General features: G+C 39.8%; 1 protein-coding gene across 2 annotated transcripts in view; it reads left to right on the forward strand.

Annotated features, from left to right (window-relative positions):
- The first annotated feature begins 1130 nt into the window (after positions 1-1130).
- Positions 1131-22718, forward strand: part of LOC136843269 (activator of basal transcription 1-like) — a 52945-nt gene continuing 31357 nt past the window's right edge. Inside the window, exon 1 of one of the 2 annotated variants that reach the window (XM_067111420.1) lies at positions 1131-1444. Coding sequence is in view for 1 of the 2 variants with exons in the window: in XM_067111421.1 (XP_066967522.1) it covers positions 1386-1444 (59 nt within the window). In the remaining variant the exon portion in view is untranslated. The remainder of the gene's footprint in view (positions 1445-22718) is intronic. The other variant, XM_067111421.1, reaches the window with a different exon arrangement.

Here is a 22718-nt window from a genome sequence, read left to right on the forward strand (position 1 = left end):
TTCTGTTTCTCCCATTCTATGGACTCTGGAGGGTGGGAACCCAGCCTTGAATTGAAACTTAGTAGTTCCATATCATGGATAAACTTTTACATAATGAGGACAAAATAGGAATAACAGGGAATATAGCTACAGGCTCAAATATGTGTCACGTTCTAGAAAATTCGGGGTATTCATGCTTATCCTAAGATGCCCTTGATGTTTTGTCTCCCAGCAGTGTGGTCATATAGTGGAGTGGTGGAAGGAAGAACTATGCTATTAGGAACTTGAGTGGGTCTTTGTAGATGGACATCTCTTCTTGCACATCCAACCAGGTGGAGGTGTATGATACCTTCGCTGCTTCTTTCGTAGGATTGTTACCTTATAGCTTGTTCTCAATAACGTGAAGGAGTCCCAACTGCCATACTGAAAACAAAATGCAATGAAAGATAAAAACAGAGGGGGATATAAATCTTCCTCACCAGGGCGGAGTCAGCTCAGTACTGATAACGCAGATTAAATCAGTCCATAACTGTAACCATGCTACACGGCTAATAACACGGAATCACACAGACAGCGAAACTGTGTGTTTGTAACATGCTTTATTGATATGAAGACAGTAAATTTTGTAGCAAAATCAATTAAAATAAATTATCTGCAAAACTTTGAAATGCCAATAATGGAAGATTTTTTGCAGGCGATAATAAACTGCCTTCACTCGCTTTCCAAACATTCTGTTTTACACAACAGAAATTTAAATCGTAGTACTGCAGCAATTCAAGTTCAGATGAACATTTAGATAATGCAAAAATATAAAAAATAATAATAATCCGAGTCACGATTTTAAAACTAACAGGTTAATCTTTATACAAAAAAATGACCTTGAAAAAAATTTGAATATGCCCCTACTGCATTACGGTATTATGTTAACTTTAGGATCAGAGACGTGACCAAAGTCTTTGTGAAAAGCCGTTAATTAACGATTCCCATTGCTGAACTAGGAAAAGTCCCAAGTATTTCGAGAAATTTACATTTCATGTCTTTTTAGTCATTCATTTTACCTCTTCTCATTTGCTTACTTAATTCCTTGTGTTTTTGCTATTTGCTCTTCTAAAAAATGTTGAGGCTCAATTTGAATGTGACGTCACAAAACAAAGAGCAGCACGTTCAGTTTAGTATTCTGTGTGTGAAGGATGAAACTCGCTTAGAAGCTTTCACCCGTACCACGGTTCATCTGGAATTCAAACCAAAGTGAGGCAATCTAAATACAATTTTTAAGACGTACAGTAAATCGTGATTCACCGAATTCAGGAAGACAGTCCACTGAACACATTTTATTAACAATGGATACAAGAGCACAAGCATTGCCACATCTCCCCATCAGCTGTACAATAGGCTAGTGGCCGAACATGGATCTCGGGCGCACAACTATGAAAGCAATTAAAGTCCTATTAACGTTGCATGTAAGGTTAGTTGAGATACTCATTTGTTCATTTGAGAGGAGCATAGGCTACTAACGTTGTTATTGTTTGCTAGGTTTTGATTGTTTCTGTGAGGCAACTTGCAACATTTCCTTTTCAGAATACTTAGGCCTATAGGCTACCTGTTTAAAGTTGTTCAAACAATCGTAGAGCCGTTTCAGAAAGTTCCAATAGTAATCCTAACCATTATCGCCATGTACCTCAGGCTACGTATTTGCATAGGCTACTAAAAATAAAACTAAATGCTAGTCTCCGTTTTACCTACGTATATCTCGGAACATATCCACCACTCACTGTTGGTCCAAGCACAGCAGATCCACAATAGAGTTTCATTTGCAATTAGAGGGGTCAGATTCGTCGAGGATTAGAAGGGAAGTCAATCACTTCACTTTGTTTCACTTTGGTTTTATGTATAGCCCTCCACAGGGATAATTCCCTCTTAAGCGGGCCCTTGTACGTTTTCGAAATAAGGTGCTTCTTATATTATATAATTGTCTTTCAGTGTTTTCTCGTCAGTATCGTAGCTCCTGCAGAATAGAGTCTTTAGTTCCTTTTTGAATTTGCATTCCTCTTGTATGCTCTTCACTTCTGGCGGTATTTTGTTGTATAGTCTTGGTGCCAGTGTTCAAATGCTCTCTCGCCTGACTTACAATATGCTTCTAGGTTCAAATAGCCTATAAGCTTCACCTGCACGCCTGATTACAATATTCATTTCGGGTCTAAAGAAGCTTAAGCAATTTCTCAGATATGTTGGTTCATCATATTTTAGTGCTTCAAAAACTGTAAGTAGTATTTTATACTCTATTCTAGCTTTTACTGGTAGCCAATGTAGCTCAATTAGTGCTGGGGTTATTCTGTCACGGGAACGTAGTCCTTTTATTAACCTGGCGGCTCTATTGTGTACGCTTGCAATTTTCTTAGTAGGTAGTTAGGGAGACCGTAGTATATAACGTTGCAGTAGTCAAGCCTCGAAAGTATTTGGTTGCAAACTGCTGTTTTCAGACTATCTACGTTTAGTTATTTTCTAATAAATGCAATGTTTCTAATATGATAGTTGCAGGTTTTTGTAATATGCAATATATGGTTCTTCATCGACAGTTTATTATCAGTAAATACTCCTAAGTTCCTCACTGTTGCTACAATATTTATTGTTGACGAACCAATAGTTATTCTTTCGAAGTGTTCATATTTTCGTAGTGCTCTGTCAGATCCAAATAGCATACACTCCGTTATGTCTTCATTAAGTTACTCCGTTATGTCTTCATTAAGTTTCAATTTCTTCACCGACATCCATTTTTTTTATATCTTTCATTATTGCATCAATTTTACTAATGGTGTCTTCTACCGTTTCAACAGGAAAATAGAACTGGCTATCTTCAGCATACAGTTTATACTTAACCTTGTGCTTATTTAGAATTCTAGATCATTCGATTGTGTAGATGCCAATTAGCAGTGGACCCAGGACACTGCCTTGGGGCACTCCTTTTGTAAGGCTTTTCTTTACTGATTTCACATTTGATCTAACCACCGTAACCTTCCTATTTTCTAAGTAACTTTTGTACCATTTGTGTACGTCATCTTCGATGCCTACTGCTCTCAGGCCTTCAAGCCATTTACTCTGATATTCAGAATGCATATGACTGCTTTGTGATATTCACTTCTAAAACTCGTCACATGACGGTGGTTTTCGAGGATATTTGTCAAGTTTCATGCAGAACCATTATTTATTGACAGTGCCTATATTGTATTTCAACTCGTCTACCCCTCGAAAAATTAACAGTCATTGACATGTAGTTATGACAACACTGTCCAGGGATGTATTTCCCGTAGATAGAGAATGAGAGAAAAAATGTAAAGGAAGGACACGAGAGAGAATTAATACACGAAGCAGTGAATGGAGAGAAAGTGACAGACGAATGGAGAGAGAGAGAGAGCAACAAACGAATGAAGAGGGAGAGAGAGAAATAACAGCGATCACATTGTCTGGAATCAACGTATCATAGGACAAGGCCTAGGATTTTTTTTTTTTTCAAACGATTGACGAAATTCAGTACTTTTAATTTAAAAATTGCGGCATTAAATAATATACCAAACCCTTTCATAAGTTAATGCGCATCGAAAGGTGCGCAAGATTTACAGCTATATACATCAAGCTTTTCCTTATTACATCCATTATTATTACCCAGTTCGAGGTAAAATCTGTATACCGTAGAAGAACACATCTCAAAATGCGGCTCCAACGATAGATTTTTTTTTTTATTTCTCTATAGGATTGCGAAGGATGATGAGAACGTCTACAATCTGGGGAAGGATCAATGAGACAACAGTTTTTAAAATGTTGACTTATAAATTACTTTATTTGCATAATTATTTACGTATAAATACTCATCACTAATGGATGCATAATCATAATGGAAGTCTCTTAGCTAAATAATATCACAAATAGTAAAACGAATTACACAGCACACGTGAAGCCGACACACACTTCGTTACGTTATTCAGAATATCAATTACCACGCTCAAATAGAAAAGAAATTCACTTTAAATATTAGTAGAACTATATAGTAGCTCCGCGGCGCCGACGGCACTATAACTTGACTTTTTCTACAGTTTTTTGGTTGCTAATTATGAATTTACCTTTAATTTTTCGCACTCGAGTGTAATTAACCTGTAGTTAACCCTTGAAGTTCATCCAGCAAGGTAGGGGACCCGATGGGAAAGTGGGGTTATGGGTGGGGTATACCCCAGGGACAGGTGATCTGCTCCCCCTCAACCAACAAGCTAGGGGACCCGATGGGAATTCAGGGTTCTGGGTCGGGTAGACCCCCGGGAGAGTGTTATTTGGCTATGTAACAGCTCACCCGCGCGTTTCTACCCTACAAATTAGGGGACCCCTTGGGAAAGCGGGGTTGTGGGTTGGGTAGACGACGAGGCATGAGAAACCGGCCAAAATTTACTTTTTACTGCACCCCAGACATGAGAAACCGCTAAATAAACAGAGAACAAACAAGAACATTATATGAGCCGACACAAAGGGAACCCCTCCCATTACTACTGTCCTCCCGAACATTTATTGGAGAGCCATTGGTTCATCACTCACTCCTTTACTGAGGAAACTCGGAGTTTGGGGACCTAACCCCGCCCCCAACACTTCTCTAACCAATCATGTTGTGCTGTTATCCCCCCCACTGAGGAAAACCCCCTAAACGTTACCACTCAAAGTTGCTAAAGCACCCCCTCCTTGTGGGGCTGTCCTTTTTCCGGGGTTCAAATACGCGTCCTGCACATGACAGGGCACAGGTACATCTTAGGATTGCGAAGGATGATGAGAACATCTACAATCTAGGGAAGGCTTGTGAGAGGTGCTAAAGACAGAGCAGGAAGACAAGTACTGCTAGTTTATTGATGTTGTTGTTTCAGATTTAGCTGGGCTTGTGCCATCACGGGCTCTAGGCCAGCTAAATCAGCAACAACATCAATAAACTAGCAGTACTTGTCTTCCTGCTCTTTCTTTAGCACCTCTCACAAGCTTTCCCTAGATTGTAGACGTCTCATCATCCTTCGCAATCCTATAGCTAATAACATCAGCAAGAAACAGTGCATTGTGATTAGATTTCACAACATTTTTTGGTCCTTCGAACCGGATTGCAAGGACAAGAGCGATCTTCAACGGTTGTGCTAGTGAGACTATGGTATTTAACGTGTTAGGCGTGGGACATTCACATCTGCCCAATAGAATCCCCGACGTTGAAGGGGCTGAGATCGAGTTAATTAGAGAACTTGGTGGACTAGTGAGTCATTTTGAGTCTGATAGCCAATCCTTTTGGTGACGTAGATATAATTTAGTAATTTTGTACATAGGCAGTAATGGTTTAACAAATAATCCAGTGCTTGATGTTTGGGAATGTTATCGCGCCTTGGTAGAGCACCTAAGACAAATTGCAGTTACTGTTGCTTTATGCAATGCAGAAATTAGAACACGAAGAAACGAACCATTTCAACATTGATCCTGAGCAGTACAATGATGATGTGAAAAACTTTAATGCTCATTTGAGAAGACTAGTTTATTGATGAAGCGACCCGCTTATAAAGCAGCGTGCGGACGTCGGCATATACGCAGACGTCAATACAAAATTTACAAGTGACCCGAGGTCAAACTATTTCTCTACACAAAACAGGACAGGTACATATAGACAACATGATGATTAACAACAGCTGATTGGACACAAAAAATACTCTGACACATATACTATGTATAAGAGCAAATGAACAGGTAATAAATATACAAATCACAATAATGATAATAAGGTCGTGTAAGTGCAACCTCGGGTCAGCTGTGAAGACACCATAGAGAACCCGTTGAGCGGGAACTTTAAAATACTCCCAGGTATGTGCTGGGGCGGCAGAGAGGGCCTCTCCTTCTCGATGCCAGCTGGGGGGTGTGTTTGAACTTCTCCGGTGCCCTGCGGATGGGAGTGTTGGGTTGCTCTCCTGCCCCGGAACCGGGGCCTTCTGTGGGCGCCCACGAGGTTTTCTTGCAGGCGGGGCTGGCTGAGGGGGCGCCACCTCCTGCGGTGGGCTTTGGGAAGTGCCCCTGACATCTTCCTCCAGGAATGCGGGCTTGAAGCGATCTACAGACACCCAGTCGTCCTTCCTGTGGATGTCCACCCAGAATGCCTGCTTGTTTCTCTCCAGTACAAGGAAAGGCGCCCTGTAGGGCCTGGTTAAGGGTGGGCGTACGACATCATTCCTGATGAAGATGTGGGTGGCGGAGGATAGACCGGGAGGCATGAAGGGGGATGTCCTGTTGGTATATGTCCGCCGGCAGGGGGCGAACTTCCCAACCTTGTCGCGGAGCCTCTGTGTTGATAGGTCGTCCTGGTCCTCCGTGATGAGTTCGCCTGGGACTACGAGGGACTCCCCATAAACATTGTCTGCTGCGAACAGGTCGCCATTGGCTCTGGGCATGGTCCTCAGCCCGAGGAGGACCCAGGGCAGCTGGTACTTCCAGTTGTTGGCAGTGCAACGAGCCATGAGGGACACCTTCAGGGACCTGTGGAACCTCTCCACCATTCCATTGGCTGCGGGGTTGTAGGCGGTGGTGCTGTGGTGAGTGATCCCCAGCAGGCGTGCCAGGGCAGTCCACAGCTTGGACAGGAAAACTGGGCCCCTGTCTGTAGTTATATGGTCCGGGACACCGAACCGGCTGATCCAACTGGAGAGCAGGGCCTCAGCGCACGCACTGGAGGTGGTTTCTTCCATGGGCATCGCTTCGGGCCACCTGGTGGAGCAGTCGACAACTGTCAGAAGGTATCTGGCTCCTCCTGTCCTTACAAGTGTAAAGACAGTGGATTGAGTGACATACGGGCTGGGTGTTGAGTGGTTTATTGGTAGTTCCTTACTGAATCTAAATGTACAGACTCTGCAGAGATGTTATTGACGTGTGCGGACTGCAACGTAGCATCTACATACAGACAGAGCAAAACAGAGATAAAAGATTCAGACATCTGTGTTTGTCGGCAGACAAACAGATGGCGATATTGAGACACAAAATAAACGTACGGTGTTGAAACATACATCAATGGAAAGGCCAGGAAATTCTACATATGGCCAACTGCACGAGATTCGAGACGGATTAATAAATACAATGCAGTAGCATAACATATGTGAAATGGAGAGACGTTTGGCGTCTTCACAAACAGAAACATACATACAGTTTGATACAGAAGATTCGTTGGAACATTATGAGTACATGATTAGAATGCTTGCATGGCAATGCAAGTAGTGGTGATTGTACATACATCAAGACAACAATGGTTTGGGAGAAACAGACGGAAATATTGTATGGTTAAAGTCGCTTTCCGTCAGAGAAAGAAAACGAGATGCTCTTGTTTTGTCTTGTCCACTCCAATGGATGACGATTGACGAACACACGAACACACACGTGTTTGGAAGAGACGGCGTCGGGGCAATGGGCTCTTACAATACTCCCCCCCAAGACGTGGGTAACGTCTGATTAATCAATGTTTCCCCCCCAAAGCAAGGCATCGATGTGGAAATCGTCTTGCTGACAATTGCAGTTGGCTTGAAGGGCTTGGGCTAGGGGCGGGTAGGAGGCTGAAGGGCGGCGCCAGCCGGCAGGAGCTTGAGGAGGACGGGAGCGGGTTGAAGGGTGATGTTGGATGATCCTTACGTAGCCAGCTGGAGGGGGACGGCTGAAGGAGGCTGATCCTTCGAGAGCCGGCTGAAGGAGGCTGATCCTTCGGGAGCTGGCTCGAGGGCTGAAGGATGACGGTGGCTGATCCTTGGTAGCCAGCTCGAGGGTGGGCCAGCAGCAGGCTGAAGGATGGTGTTGGCTGGCCCTTCGTTGGTCAGCTTGTCCGGTACGAGTGCGGGGGCGGCTTCAGGTTTCCTGGAGGAGGCGTCCAGGGCTCCGGTGGTGGGGTAAGTCATCTTGGAGGGTCGGACATCTATTGAGAACTCGGGAACGGCGGGAAGCAGCGAGGCGGCGAAGGGTCTGTTGGCGCGTGGGTCGTCATCTTGGGTCGGCCGGGTCCTTCGGGTCACTCCAGGGTCACCAATGTAAAGACAGTGGAGTGAGTGACATACTGGCTGGGTGTTGACTGGTTATTGGTAGTTCCTTACTGAATCTAAATGTACAGAATCTGCGGAGATGTTATTGATGTGTGCGGACCGCAACGTAGCATCTACATACAGACAGACCAAAACAGAGATAAAAGATTCAGACATCTGTGTTTGTCGGCAGACAAACAGATGGCGATATTGAGACATATAATAAACGTACGGTGTTAAAACATACATCAATGGAAAGGCCAGGAAATTCTACATATGGCCAACTGCATGAGATTTGAGACAGATTAATGAATACAATGCAGTAGCATAACATATGTGAAATGGAGAGACGTTTGGCGTCTTCACAAACAGAAACATACAGTTTGATACAGAAGATTCGTTGGAACATTATGAGTACATGATTAGAATGCTTGCATGGCAATGCAAGTAGTGATGATTGTACATACATCAAGACAACAGTGGTTTGGGAGAAACAGATAGAAATATTGTATGGTTGAAGTCAAAACGGGATGCTCTTGTTTTGTCTCGTCCACTCCGATGGATGACGATTGACAAACACACGAACACACACGTTTGGAACAGATGGCGTCGGGGCGGCGGCCTCTTACATGTTCATCACAGAGAACCCGTTGAGCAGGGACTTTACACGTGTATGTCTGTAGTAACTCCAGAAAGACATTTATAATAAAAGTTATTTTTGCACTTTTTGTGTATAATCCCGTGTCTTCCATGTAAGTGCTTTGGTAGAAATTAAAAGTATATTTGCTTTCATTCGAATAAGACAGAATTAAACCAGTCAGCAGCCGATATAAATGAGCAGTGTTACCATGACAAACTGTTAATGAAGTATTCCAATGACAGAAGCTGACACCGACTGTAGTCATTCAGTTGCATACAAATAAGAACAAGTGAAAAATGTGCCTAAGTTTCTTCAGCGCAATCGAGTTTTCTGTACAGTGTATAGTCAAGGCCACCGAAAATAGATCTATCTTTCGGTGATCTCGGTTTATAATGCTGTATGATCCGCGGCTCATGAATCTTTAACCAGGGCCCGGTGTTGGCATGTCCTATATCACTGCCAGATGCACTATTATGGCTAACTTTAACCTTAAAAATAAAAACGACTGAGGCTAGAGGGCTGCAGTTTGGAATGTATGATGATGGGAGGGTGGATGACCAACACACCAATTTGCAGTCCTTTAGCTTCAGTAGTTTTTAAGATCTAAGGGCAGACGGACAGACAAAGCCGGCACAATAGTTTTCTTTTACGGATAAACTAAACAGGGGCTAGTCAGCGGCTCCTTATATTCTATAGCTATGAAATTTTATCATAGAAAATTAGTAGTGGAGTTTTAAAAACTCTTTATGAAGATGATTTTGTAGTTCATTATACATTATCTAGTCTCGTCATTCTCAACAAATGCTAAACTTTGCCATTTCTAATAAGATAATAGGCCAATATGTTTTATAAGGATGTTAAATGGAAACGTGATTATAATGTTAAGTTGAATATGAAATGTACAGTTACCCCCTTCTGTTCATTAGTATTTTTTACTGGGTTAATTTTTGGCCCATTTAAATTTCGAAAAATTTACAGCCTGTGAGAAAGAAAAAAGCATAAAAGATATAAATTTGCCCAAGAAACTTACTCAGTATTTGCTATACAATGTAACTCTTTTATCCATACTAGATCATGAATATCACATGTATGGATCAGAGTCAGAATCAGCTCTAAATACACTTAGCCTCAAATTGTCATCATCTGTCTTGGGGTCAGGCTCGCCTTCCATTCCACCACCACCACTACTACTATGAGATTCAGAGCCTTTGTCCTGGTATTTTTCTGGAATAACTTTTTTTCGGTGCATTTGACAAAGAAATTACTTAGCCATAGTATACTTTAAATCCCGACATAATTTTCGCCAGCATTCTTTATTACTTATATTAGAAAAAAGTATATTCATAAGAGTAAAATAAAGCAGCCGAGGCCAGTGGCGGAACAATAATGTATGGGTTCAAAGTTATACGTGACGTAAACATATGACGTCCCGACTCCTCCCACAAGGTGATGATGACAAACAGCTGTCTCTGAAATTCTGAATGAATATTCGTACTTTGTCAAGGTTTCAAGAATGGCGGCTATGATAAGTCATTGTCCCCGTGGTTGCAGGACAGCTTTTGTGATTCGACTTGCACAATTGTTTAAAAGTGAGGAGGCCCGTGGCAAATCCTACGTAAGCTTGAACAGGTAAATGAATGATAGGGCCCTTTTTTGGATAAGGAGTACACCCGGACATCCAAGGCTACCAAGTTTTCCTCATTTGTTGACTTCCATAAGGTGCAGAAAGATAATTATATATGCTCTATAAAGCAATAGTTGTTGATTTCTTAGTAAGTATAACTTGCGGAACAACATTAAAACTTGCTTTGCCAAAAAAAAAAATGTCATGGGTTATAATGCATCACTGAATGACCTCTATAGGGTTGTTGGTCATTTTGTGTTAAGATCACTTACCAATCTAATCCTATGCAATTGTCATATTAGGAAAAATATCAAAGGAGTTACGACGAATGCCAGAGTTTTCTTCACTTTTTTAATTGATTTTTAATTATATAATTTTTCAATGGAGAAGTAGTGACAGAAAATAATTTCTCGGATTACTTGTGGAAACCCTTTTCTTCAAGGATTCTAGCACTCGACCTCATGGCATAAATCCTATATACTACTACTACTACTACTACTACTACAAAGTGTAAACAAGGAGTATTGTTTGTATTTCATTGTTGCCAGAGGTTGAGACTTTTTCACGAATAGCCAATTATCCATCGAGAAGGAGGCAAGTTAATGTCGTCATAAGTTACGTCATTATATCTTCGAAAGACGTTCCTCTGAGTTTGCTGGCGATGTCTACAAGAAGTCGGTGTTACTCTTATAATTACCAGAATTATGCAACTTTCGTAATACAGAATACAGTAAAAAAATTAGGTAGGGATGTAAGATACCCTGTGACAAAGTGTCATCTTTGTCAGGTACGTTGATAAAATTTTATTCCGGAAAAACACCAGGACACCGGCTGTGAATCTCATGGTAACAGATGATGATAGGTTGGTTACTGGCCCTAGGGAAAAGGCTGAACTGCTTCATCGAGCTTTTGAAGCTGAGCAATCAGCCGAGGGTGTCCCTCTCCCTGATATTTTCCTTGTCATCCTGATCTATTCTTACAAAATCTGCATTTCGCTCTAAGGATGTTAAGAAAATAATGGATGATCTTGATAGCTGGTGTGGAGAAGATCTTGATGGTTTCTTCTCTTTGTTTTTTTTTTTAAGTTTCTAGCGTGTTGTCTCCCAAGATTGGTAGATTCTATAGATTTTTATGCTGACGTAGTATCTTTGCGGATGAGCGCCGGCTTAGTAATACAGTGCTTGTTCCAAAGAGTGGCATATCTGCAGACTGCAGTAATTACAGGCCAATTTCTATTCTCCCAAAGTTGCTGAAAAAATTATTTTTAAGCCACTATATAAGTATGTAGAATCTAAAGGACTGTTGGCGATAGTCAGTATGCATATAGAAATTACTTAGATACCTGCGATGCTCTTTTAGACTTGACATGCCATTTGCAAGAGAACCTTGATGAGGGTTTTGAGTGCAGAGTAATTCAAATAGATTTTAGTGCTGCTTTTGATTTAATAAATCATAAGGCACTTATTTATAAACTTCAGAATCTTGGAGTAGGTGGATATGTTTTAGGATTACTTCAAGATTTCCTTACAGGTAGGCAGCACTAAGTTGCGGTTGATGGGATCTTAGGTGAACCGAGACCTATTGTGTCAGGAGTTCCACAGGGTAGTGTTTTTGTTCCACTATTATTTTTGCTTTATACAAGCGGTATGGTTGTTGACCTTGAACACAATATTGTTAAGTATGCCGAAGATGTAACACTTGTGGGTGTAGTAGTCTACACTTATGAGAAGTGAAGCTGCCTATCCTCCCCTTCAGGTGGACTGCACCTTGCTGAATGAATCTGAAGCTTCATCTATTCTAGGTGTAATTTTTTACTTGTGTCTTACTTTTGAGAAACATCTAGTTAAAGTTTCGGCAAATGCCGCATAAAAGTTAGGGTTCAAGGCCTCATGTATTTATAACAGTGATCAAATCAATGCAACCTGTTTAAGTCATATGTGCTTCCTTACTAGAATACAGTTCTCCGGTGTGGTTATCTGCTGCTTCTGCCAGAGATTTATCTTTTAGGTAGAGTGGTTCGTGGTAGTAGGTTTCTGTTTCCTAACATTAGCAGTTATGACTTGGACCATCGACGGATTGTCTCTTGTTTGTCACTTTTCCATAAGTTGTATTTTAATAGAGAAATTTCACATTCACAGTTGATCCCTGATCCCCTTCTGCCGAGAGCAACCAGATTCGCTGAATAGCAGCACCGATATGTAGTAAATGTGCCTCACTGTCGAACGTTTCGGTTCCAGGTGTCCTTTATTCCTTACACTGTTGGACTGTGGGACAGCCTCCCTGAGGATGCCGTGCAAGTGGAACTTCAAAATTTCAAGCGAAGATGCAATGTATTACTACCCCAATGCTATTCAGACTATTCTCCTTGCATTTTAACATTTTTATCTGTTTATTAATTTATTTTTTTTTTCTTTTAATGATTGATATCTCCTCTTTCTGTATTTCCCATACTTTCTCTTACATCCTAATGAGCGCCATATTCTTTGGAAGCTTGAGTTTCAAGTCAGTGGCCCCTGTGGGCTTGTTCCATATGAATAGGGTTCATCTGATAATAATAACAAAAATAATTTAAATCTATAGGATTGTTAACATAATATATATATATATATATATATATATATATATATATATATATATATATATATATATATATATATGTGTGTGTGTGTGTGTGTGTGCGTGTGTAAGTATAAAGAGAGAGATTTTTAGATGCAAAATTGTTCAAGGCCCTTGTGGGTGAAAAGATCAGTCATTGTTTAGAGGTAGGTCAAACTGCAACTCTAGTTGCAAAATTAGAATGCAGCGAGCCCAAGGACCCCAGTAAAGAAAGCAGCCCAGTACAGAAAAAGAAATTAAGAGGTAAAGAGGACTGTATAAGATAGAAACAACAAAGGTAAACAAATAATGTAGATAACAATGGATAAGATATATCAAAAGTAAAATAAGTGAGGCAAATACTAAATAAGACTACGAAGACCCATATCAGCCGGCTCATCAAAAAAAGTATCTAGTTTGAGCTCCTGAAGTTCTAACTCATGGGTTCTCAACCTGGGATATACGTACCCCCAGGGGTACGTGGAGGAATTTTGGGGGTACGTGACAGGTTTCTCAAAATACTTCGGTTTTGAATAGCTGCAAACCTATTTGTAGAAAGTGGCCTACATATGCTTTGTCAATTACTCAACTGTAAAAGATTCTTTCGATAGTTTGGCATTGACCGATTCTGGTCAAGAATGGAAAGTTCTTATTCTGCTTTAGCAAAGAAATGTGTACGGAGCCTCCTGATGTTTCCCTCTACATACCGCTGTGAGCAGGGATTCTCAGCACTGTGCTTGATTAAAAACAAGTTACGTTCACGTCTTGCACCCAACCATCTCACTGAATTATTCTGTATAGTAGCAAAGAAACAGGCCCAACCATCTCACTGGATTAGTCTGTGGGTAGCAAAGAAACAGGCCCAACCATCTCACTGGATTAGTCTGTACTTGTATTTTAAAGCAGTCACACACACTAACCTCCCTATGAGTAAGTATTAGTTACTAACAACTAGTTGCGAGTCTTAACAATCGGCATTAGTTTGCAGTCAGTGGAACACAATGCCTTCTTAATACTATTTTGTTATTTTTTTCATACTAGTGACGCTAGTCACCCACACAGTAATTTCCCCATGAGTAACTAGTTATAAGCTGTATATAGCACCATCACCTCACAGTGACAGTTATTGGAAAATTGTGTCTGATTTAGTTCTGTTTTATTATTTTTATATGCTGTTCACACAAAGTGACTTACCTATCACTGTTACTAGTTACAAGTTGCAACTAACTGCAAGCAACACTGGTTCACTGCCACAACGATCGAAAACTGTCTGAGATAACCCTGTTTTAGTAAATGTATTGCATGCTAGCAGCCAGCCACATAGTGTTTCCCTGTGAAGTACTAGTTCCTATCAACACTACCTCATAGTGACATGCTCTCTCATTAATTGAAAATTTTGTCTGCTCCACATATATAACACAATTTAACTTAATAAACTAAGTTAAAAAAAACCATGCATTTCATTTTACCCTTCCTGATGCTGCATTGTTGGTAAGGGGTACGTAATCAGTACTGAAAGACTTCAAGGGGTACATAAGATTAAAAGGTTGAAAACCCCTGTAATCTAACTATTCAATTTCATTCCATAATTTGTAACAGCAGGAATTACTTCTAAAAAGAAACGCCAAGACCTAGAATTAACTGCACGTGGTAGATGGTATATCAAGATCACGTATGAGAATTTTAATAGAAGATAAGTTTTCTCCAACAATTTAAGGCTACACGTCAGCTGCCGGAAATCAGAGCCTACATTAAAGATTTTATATAAAAAATGCAGTAAATTACCCACTAGAATAAAATATATATAAAAATATGAAATAAATGTCATTCATAAACACATGAAATTTACAGTCACAAATAGATCAACGAAATGACAATCATGTCACTAACTGATAATCAAGAGGGTTCAAGGACGAATGTCTTTTTTTTTTTCGTGGGAATCAAGGCAGCTGCCGGTGCACCAGTCGCGCATGCGCGCTTTAACCCGTATGTTGGCTGCTTTTTACGCTAATTTTTTGTTTTTGCTACTGCGGTTTAATACAACTGTTTGTTTTGAGTTATATCCACCTTAGCTTACCTCATACTCATATTTGCTTTTTCCCTCATTCAAAGCATACAGTACTTAGCGTTCATATGCTTTTGGTTAATATTTTGCTCTGGTTCACAACTCGTTTACCTTTGATATTTTTACTTGGTTTGCAACTTTTGTCACAAAGAAATGCGTTGCCACTTTACATACTTCGTAGTGTTTTTGCCTGTTTATTATTCAATATCACGAAAGGTTCTTGCTCCCTATAAATACCCCATTTTGTATTTTTTTTTTTTTTTTTTTTTTTTTTTTTGCAATTATATTCAGTTAGTTCCTCCTTGGTGTCACGATTCGGACTTGAATTGTCAGGTTCTTTCTAACTTTACTTAACAAAGTTCCCCACAAACTATTGGAAGCAGGGTAAAGAATATAAGAAGGAAACTAACAAAAAATACAATTTATTTATGTACATTATTATATACAGAAAGTCAACATTAAATGTTGCATTCACTCGACTTTACACACCGTTAATGAGACTAAAACAAAGCAAGTGCTGGTAGTACGTACCTTGTGAATTATCCTTCGAGGCAGGGGCATTTATGGCTGGTCCCAGAAGACGCAGTTTGTTTTATCCTGATGTTGCGTAAGGAAGGGCAAGACAGGCATATGTGGAGAGTTGAAATTACTTCTTGTTGACTGGCTTGTCAAAAACCGCTCATCGGACCACACCAGACTGGCAGCTTCTAGTGTAGAAGACGTGAGATGAAATGACCCATCAGCAGGCGTCGAATTTACCAGATCGTTTCATCGGAGACCACGTGGGACTACGAAGAGATGACAGGACGTCCACATGCAATTGTTAAAACGAACATTTCAGTTTCCTGTAGTTTTCCCCCTTAGCCGAATTAGTCACCACCCATAACACTTAGATTAGTTGATCTATGGACGGGGTGCTAATGTTTACATCTGCCCATGTTAATCGAGGTGTTAAAAGACTCAGTGCCGGAATTTCGATATTCATAGATGCATTCAAATCGTCCCTGGAAATGTTATGCCGGGCGGTTCATTGCTGAGCTGCATTTTCAGACTTTGCTGGTTCGAAACTGGATTAGTAACTTGTAAAAATTCCTGAACCGCGTTTGTCCGAAAGAAATAACTCTCTGCCCTTTCAGAGACCACCCTGGGATACTTCAGTCTTTCTGTTTAAGAGTGATAGCAACCTTTTCAACATGGTGTAAAAAGAAGCATGATGCCGCTTTTCAGGTATTCTGAAATCCCTTCAATGAAGTTCTCAGTAGTACAGTACCGTAAATATTTCAAATCTGCCAGACTCTAGGCACCTTGTATTTTTACGACATGCAAGATAGAATGAAGATTTAACCACTGAAAAGATGAGAGAATTTCAATAATTATGCCATTCTTAACCTAAGTTTTTCCTATATTGAGATTTGGAAATCGCCCGTTGGAGTTATATGAAATACTTAATTTTTTAACATATATTTTTAGGCCATCTCTCTCTCTCTCTCTCTCTCTCTCTCTCTCTCTCTCTCTCTCTCTCTCTCTCTCTCTCTCTCTCTCTCTCTCTGGGCTGGTCGTCATTCAATGACTTGAGTAGTCAACGTTTTATTTCCAGACCAAAATCTCGGAGTAACATACATCAATTCCTTCATATTCCTATAAGCAAACAATGGTAGGCAGATGTAAAAGAAACTCAACACTAAGCTAATGATGACTGGTTATGGCTGGCTTTGTGAGATAAATTTGAAATTAAACGGAAAAGCTCTATACATTATTTGGTACAGGTGTCGCATTAGATTTGGGATGTATAACATAGAATGGAATTTGTCGAGAGTAACTATGAGATATTAGATGAAAACAAAGCTCGTGGGAATCACATAGCCAGGTCTGGCGGGAAAGTGTTACCTGAAAAGAACGTGTATTCTTCGTAATAGAGTGATGGGGCAATTCAGGCAAATGGTAGGAACTTGGTTTTGAGTTTGTGAGATGGGAAAATAGGTCATGAATGGAGAGCGAACTAGTTGATCGTTACAGATTATGCAACGTATGTTGATATAACGATCATCTTGAGTGGTGGCAAGAAGTTCCTGACACTAGTGGAAGAGGTTGTAGGTGTTTACAAGATAATTCAGACCTGGTATCTTTGTCCTTTCTCTTACGCGCATCATTATCCATTATAGTGTTGTTATTACTGACCTTTTGTAAATTTTATCTTTGTTAGTATCATAATAACCTCACTGAATAATCTTCTTATTATCATCGTTGCTGTTGGTACGGAAGATATTCTCTGCCTTTTAGTATAATCTCTCTATGTTGTTCGTGACTTCCAAAGCCCAGAAAACACGTTGTTTCTCTTTTCATTCGACTTCAATAGAAACATACAAAAAAAAAACCATGTATTCACTGGCGATAAACATGAACAACATAAAGTATCGATTTTAGGCGATTCACGGCTGTGTCGGGTAATTTGGGTAAACAGTGCTTGATCCATCGGTTTCAAAGCAACACAGGAGTTGCTGTCTCCGCCTTTTGGGATTTAGGTATCTCTTTTCATTATTATTCCTGTTATCTTTGTTTTTTTAAATATATTAGTTATCACCATTGACATCGTCTTTATTATTATCACTGAAAATGTAAATTTTTTACTTCTCACAACGACTTTACCTTGTCTTCTGTTGATTTACACATTTAAAAAAAAAAAATTTGTGTTTAACACTGATTATCTTTGCTGCGTCCTTTATTTTTTCGTGCATGGACTTTTTTTTGATGCAGTAATATATCTAGAAAGTCAGTTATTTATTTTGGCTTGTTACATACGGATATGTACTCATGTTGTATAATAATACTCGTGGCCATATAAAGCTAGTCAGGTTATTCAAAAAGCAAAGTTTAGGTACTGCCGGAATTTTCAGAGGTGAGAATCATAATTCAATTTTCCAAATGTGTTTCCATAGCCTCTGTTTGTGTGTGCTTCTGCTTTATCTGTTGAACTACTGAAGACAAAGTCCGAAAAGCAAAATTAAGATTTTGCTGGAAGTTTCAAGAGGTGAGGATTATTAAGTCTATACTTTTTAACTTGATTTGGATTTCCTTCAAGACCAACACCCAATTTTTTACTAATTCAGTTTATGTTTGGTGAAAACAGACAAAGACATACCATATAAGGAATCATACGCTTTCTTTGGCAATGTGGTTGATTTATTTGTAAATAGGATAATTTAGAGTACGGCCGTCAAGCCTATGCGCAGATGGGATCGACGAATGTTGCCTTATATCGTTTGTTTTGTTTTTTTTCATAATTTTGGTTGATCACTTTGTAACTATCTGTTACACTTGCTTGCTCTGTCGTTGGTTGTCATGTGATGAGTTTTGTTTCCTGGCTGATATTACTGAAGTGACATTTCTTTGGTTCTAGTATTGCTTCGTATATAGAGCGTTTGGTGGGGGACCAACCCTTAGTGCCAGGTTATATTTTGATGACATGTTTGTCTTCATGGTTTTTGAAGTTTAGAAGGTGGGTCTACAATGGCGTGACCAGAAAATTAATAGTAAACTTCTGAGAGTTTATTATCCACATTTCATTTGTTCTGGTGCCTCATTATTATGTATAGTAGCCAGTTTATACATAACAATCTTAAACCTTTTTCAGAGAGGAAACATGATTCAATATTTTAATACAATAGATCAAAATGCCAAATTCTGAGCCCTTTTCACACAAAAACTGGGAGGCAGATTTTCCTAAAATCAACCTCATCATGTGTATTTACTTAAATCAAGCTTTGTAAGGACAGTAAACAAGAAAAATGAACGTCAAGATGAATTTGCCACTGGCATGTTTTTGGAAATAATGGAACAACACACTGGTGACTTGAAAGGTAAATCTGTTTACCTAGATGATTATAATCATCAGTGGTGCTAGAGTAGTAAGCTTCAAAATCCTTAGTGTTACTGAGAAATCTGGACAAAGGAAAATTTACTGAAGAAAGCTGACTACCCTGAGTGCTTGCTATCCAGAAGTAAACCTGTTATAGGTTAAAAAAGGAATGCTGCAATTATGGTGCATGCTCCACTGAACATGTTATTAATAACCTTTAATTGTGAATAATTACTAATATTCATTTCTTCACAACGGTTTCCTTCGCCAACAGATACTAAGAAGAAAAAGTGGCAAGGCGAACAAAAATGTAACACAAATGTAAAAGATAAAACTAGACCTCAATTCGCTTCTTCTTTGACAGAAAATGCTTCTATTTTAAGATGGAATACAACAGGGTTCCATCAAACATATTGGAATCGATTGCTAGCATGGCAAGCTGTGGCTTTTTTGCTTTAAGTTTATTATCACTGAGTGTTAAGTGTACAGTACGCTGTCACAAGATATAAGTACAAAAAATAAGCAGCAAAAACTAAGCCATTTCCCAACGTATTGCTCTGTCCAAAGGCCGTTTGCGTACGTTACTTTATGGGTGAATTTGAATTGCTCTCTGACTAAAACTGTATTAGTTTCTAGGAACGTATATAGCAGTTTTTCAAAAAGAATTTCAGAAAGGATTGAGGCCCACCATTTTTTAGTTTGTGAATAGGTAATAAAAGTGTTGATTGAAACAGCGAGTACAGAAACTAAAACGACATTCCTACAGTTTAAGATTTCAGTTCTTAGATTAACCGTTGCAATATATCTGAGAAGACCTGAAAATAAGGGTAGTGCAACTCAGTACATTTATTATCAGGTTTTCTTAATCTGTTAAAAAAAAACCTTTGCCACTTGTTTTCTTCAGCGCTTTTTTTAGTTCTTTATTCCGGTAACAACCGGACAACTGCCACCCTGGAAAGTTGCCACTCAGCACAATTACTACCCTCTCGAAAAATGCAAAATAAATTCTATGATGTATAATGGATAATTTTCTTCTGGAAGCACAAATGCATATAAACTAGAAAACGTAAAGATATATTTAATTAAAATAAAAACTTCGGAAGCAAAACATTTGTCAATCTATAGAATGTACCATTGCCGTCATGTACTTCGGTACATATGCCACGGTGGCATATTCGTTCCCGGTGAGCTAAAGACTAGGAGACAACTGGCAACTCACAAAGTAGCGGCTAATGCCGCCACGTACAGCAAACAAAGCTGTTGACAACGCTGCCTGCGAAACAGAAATAGCTAAACAGTCAAAGAACATACATTTACCAAATGAGACTATTGTGCATAACGCATACTACAATAAAGTTTGCAACACTACTCTCGTGGCTGAAGTAATAAAAACCTTTCTATCTTGACATGGCTTTACATTTTCTCTCTCTCTCTCTCTCTCTCTCTCTCTCTCTCTCTCTCTCTCTCTCTCTCTCTCTCTCTCTCTCTCTCTTTCTCTCTCTTTCTTTCCATTATCTCTTTCTTTCCATTATTTTTTGGAATAAGTGTTTCTTTCTTTCTTTGATCGATTGACCCCGCTGTTAAGTCATTCCGTTGATAGGCAGTTCTTGTTACTATCGAATGAGTTGCTTTGGGCATTCCATCGTCAAAATGATTCTGGTGCTTTCAAGATCATTATCAAACCGGGGGAAGTAATCCATGCGATAATGAGGTAATATATAGCTGATGAAATACCGTTTCTGATTCCTAGAAGTGCGTCTGTTTTTTTCCAATCATGTTTAATACAAATTTGAGAAGTCTTTGCCATGATCATCAGAGGTAAAACTGTAAGAGACCCATCGCACCGATGGCGGTCCCTTTCGAGCACACGTGTGTGTGCGTGCGTGCGTCATATCTTCGGAGGGACCCAGAGCATCTCGTTTTCTCTCAAGGAACTCAACTTCTACCATACAATATTTCCGTCTGTTTCTCCCTAATCATTGTTGTCTCGATTTATGCAGTCACCACTACTCGCATTGCCATGCAAGCATTTTAATCGTACTCATAATGTTCCACCGAATCTTATGTATCAAACTGTATGTATGTTTCTGTTGGTGAAGACGCCAAACGTCTCGCCATTTCACATATATAATGCTACTGCATTGTATTCATTAATCTGTCTCGTATCTCATGCAATCGGCCATGTGTGGAATTTCCTGGCCTTTCCACTGATATATGTTTTATCACTACGTTTATTATGTCTCTCACAATCGCCATCTGTTTGTCTGCCGACAAACGCAGATGTCCGAAACATTACCTGTTTTGCTCTGCCTGTGGGTAGATGCTACTTTGCGGCTCGCACAGGCCAATAACATCTTCGAAGATTCTGTACATTTGGTTACGGGTTGCTCTAGGAGCAAGAGCCCGTGCTGGCACAAGGCCAGCTAAATCTAAAACAACAACTGTACATTTTCGTTACAGGCTGCTCTCAGAGCAAGAGCCCGTGCAGGCACAAGGCCAGCTAAATCTGAAACAACAACTGTACATCCATTCAGTAAGGAACCACCAATAAACCAGTCAACACCCAGCCAGTATGTCACTCAACCCCGTCCTTACAAAACTATCGCTTGTGTGATGGGTCGTTTTACCACCACAACATACACTTGTATAATTATCCAATACTAGTATTCACTAACCAGAATACGAAATTCACAGTAAGTGAAATCGCATCACAAGACAATCAACCAATGTGTGCAAAACCAATTTGGGGGTGAAAATAAACACTAAGAAAAATAACTTAATTTTAATACATGAAGAAATAGACAGAAATGACGCCTGAACCACTAGATACAATAATTATAATGAAAAACAATTACGCTTAAGATATACAACAAAAACACTTACCCAATTAATAAATAGAAAAACAACACATTCAAACGCAATATGGAGGGGGCCCAGAAAGGAGGAGAAGTTCAAAAAGAATGAATAACCTAGCCAAAATACAACACTAAAGTATTCAGAGGTGGTCCTTGTAACAAAGCCGTGATCTGGTTAAACTATGGATCTCCACGTCTGGAGATTGAGACAGGGTGATGTCAAATTATGGGCCCAACTACGGCGCTGGCCTATAACTCCACCAATTCACAGGCCGTGATCCAACTGAGGCGTCTTGCTCAGCATGCATACTAATAACAGTCCAAATACCGTACCGTTGGACAGAGAGGTCCCCTTGGCTATGGTAACTGAACCAAGGGCGTAGCAGGATAATAAATGAATAAATCCTCAAGCTGCTGAAGGTAGCGGATCCAAAATAATCCTAAGTTCAGGATGCCAAAAACGTAGCTGTCAACAGCAGCGGCCAAAATCAAGTAGAAACGCCCAGGTCAAGGTTCAGAACACAATTGTCCACCACTTCCTTCGGGACGTTGACAACCCCCTCGGCCTCCTGGGGTGGGGGGGTGGGGAGCTGGGGAGAAAAGCCGTACACCCTCAAAACATGAAAGACAAAACGGTCGTTAGTGAAAACGTAAACACAAGAACCACCAGAGGGGGAAAACTAGCTAATACATTGTGACAATAATTTAACATTTAAAATTAAAGCTAAGACAAATCAACTAATTAAATAATGACAACAAGATGACACTTGTTTAATTTTTGTTGCATGGTTAATCACAGCAGCGCCGGATGACATTGTAAGTGATAAGAATGCATCAACACTCAACTAAGTCTCAGGATTCTCATCAAACCTCGCCTTATCGCCAAATCTGGGAAGCGGAATATTTTGGAGTTTTGCACGTAAAACTTTGGTAAACACGTATGTAATTTTGCAAAGTGACCTTTTTCTACTAAAATTCCAAGTGGACTAGAGATATAATACCGAAACAGCATAGTAACGCATCGTGTCATAATTAACCTCTTGATTATTCAGT

Source organism: Macrobrachium rosenbergii, chromosome 11 (genome assembly GCF_040412425.1).
Source record: "Macrobrachium rosenbergii isolate ZJJX-2024 chromosome 11, ASM4041242v1, whole genome shotgun sequence".
Classification (NCBI taxonomy): Eukaryota; Metazoa; Arthropoda; class Malacostraca; order Decapoda; family Palaemonidae; genus Macrobrachium; species Macrobrachium rosenbergii.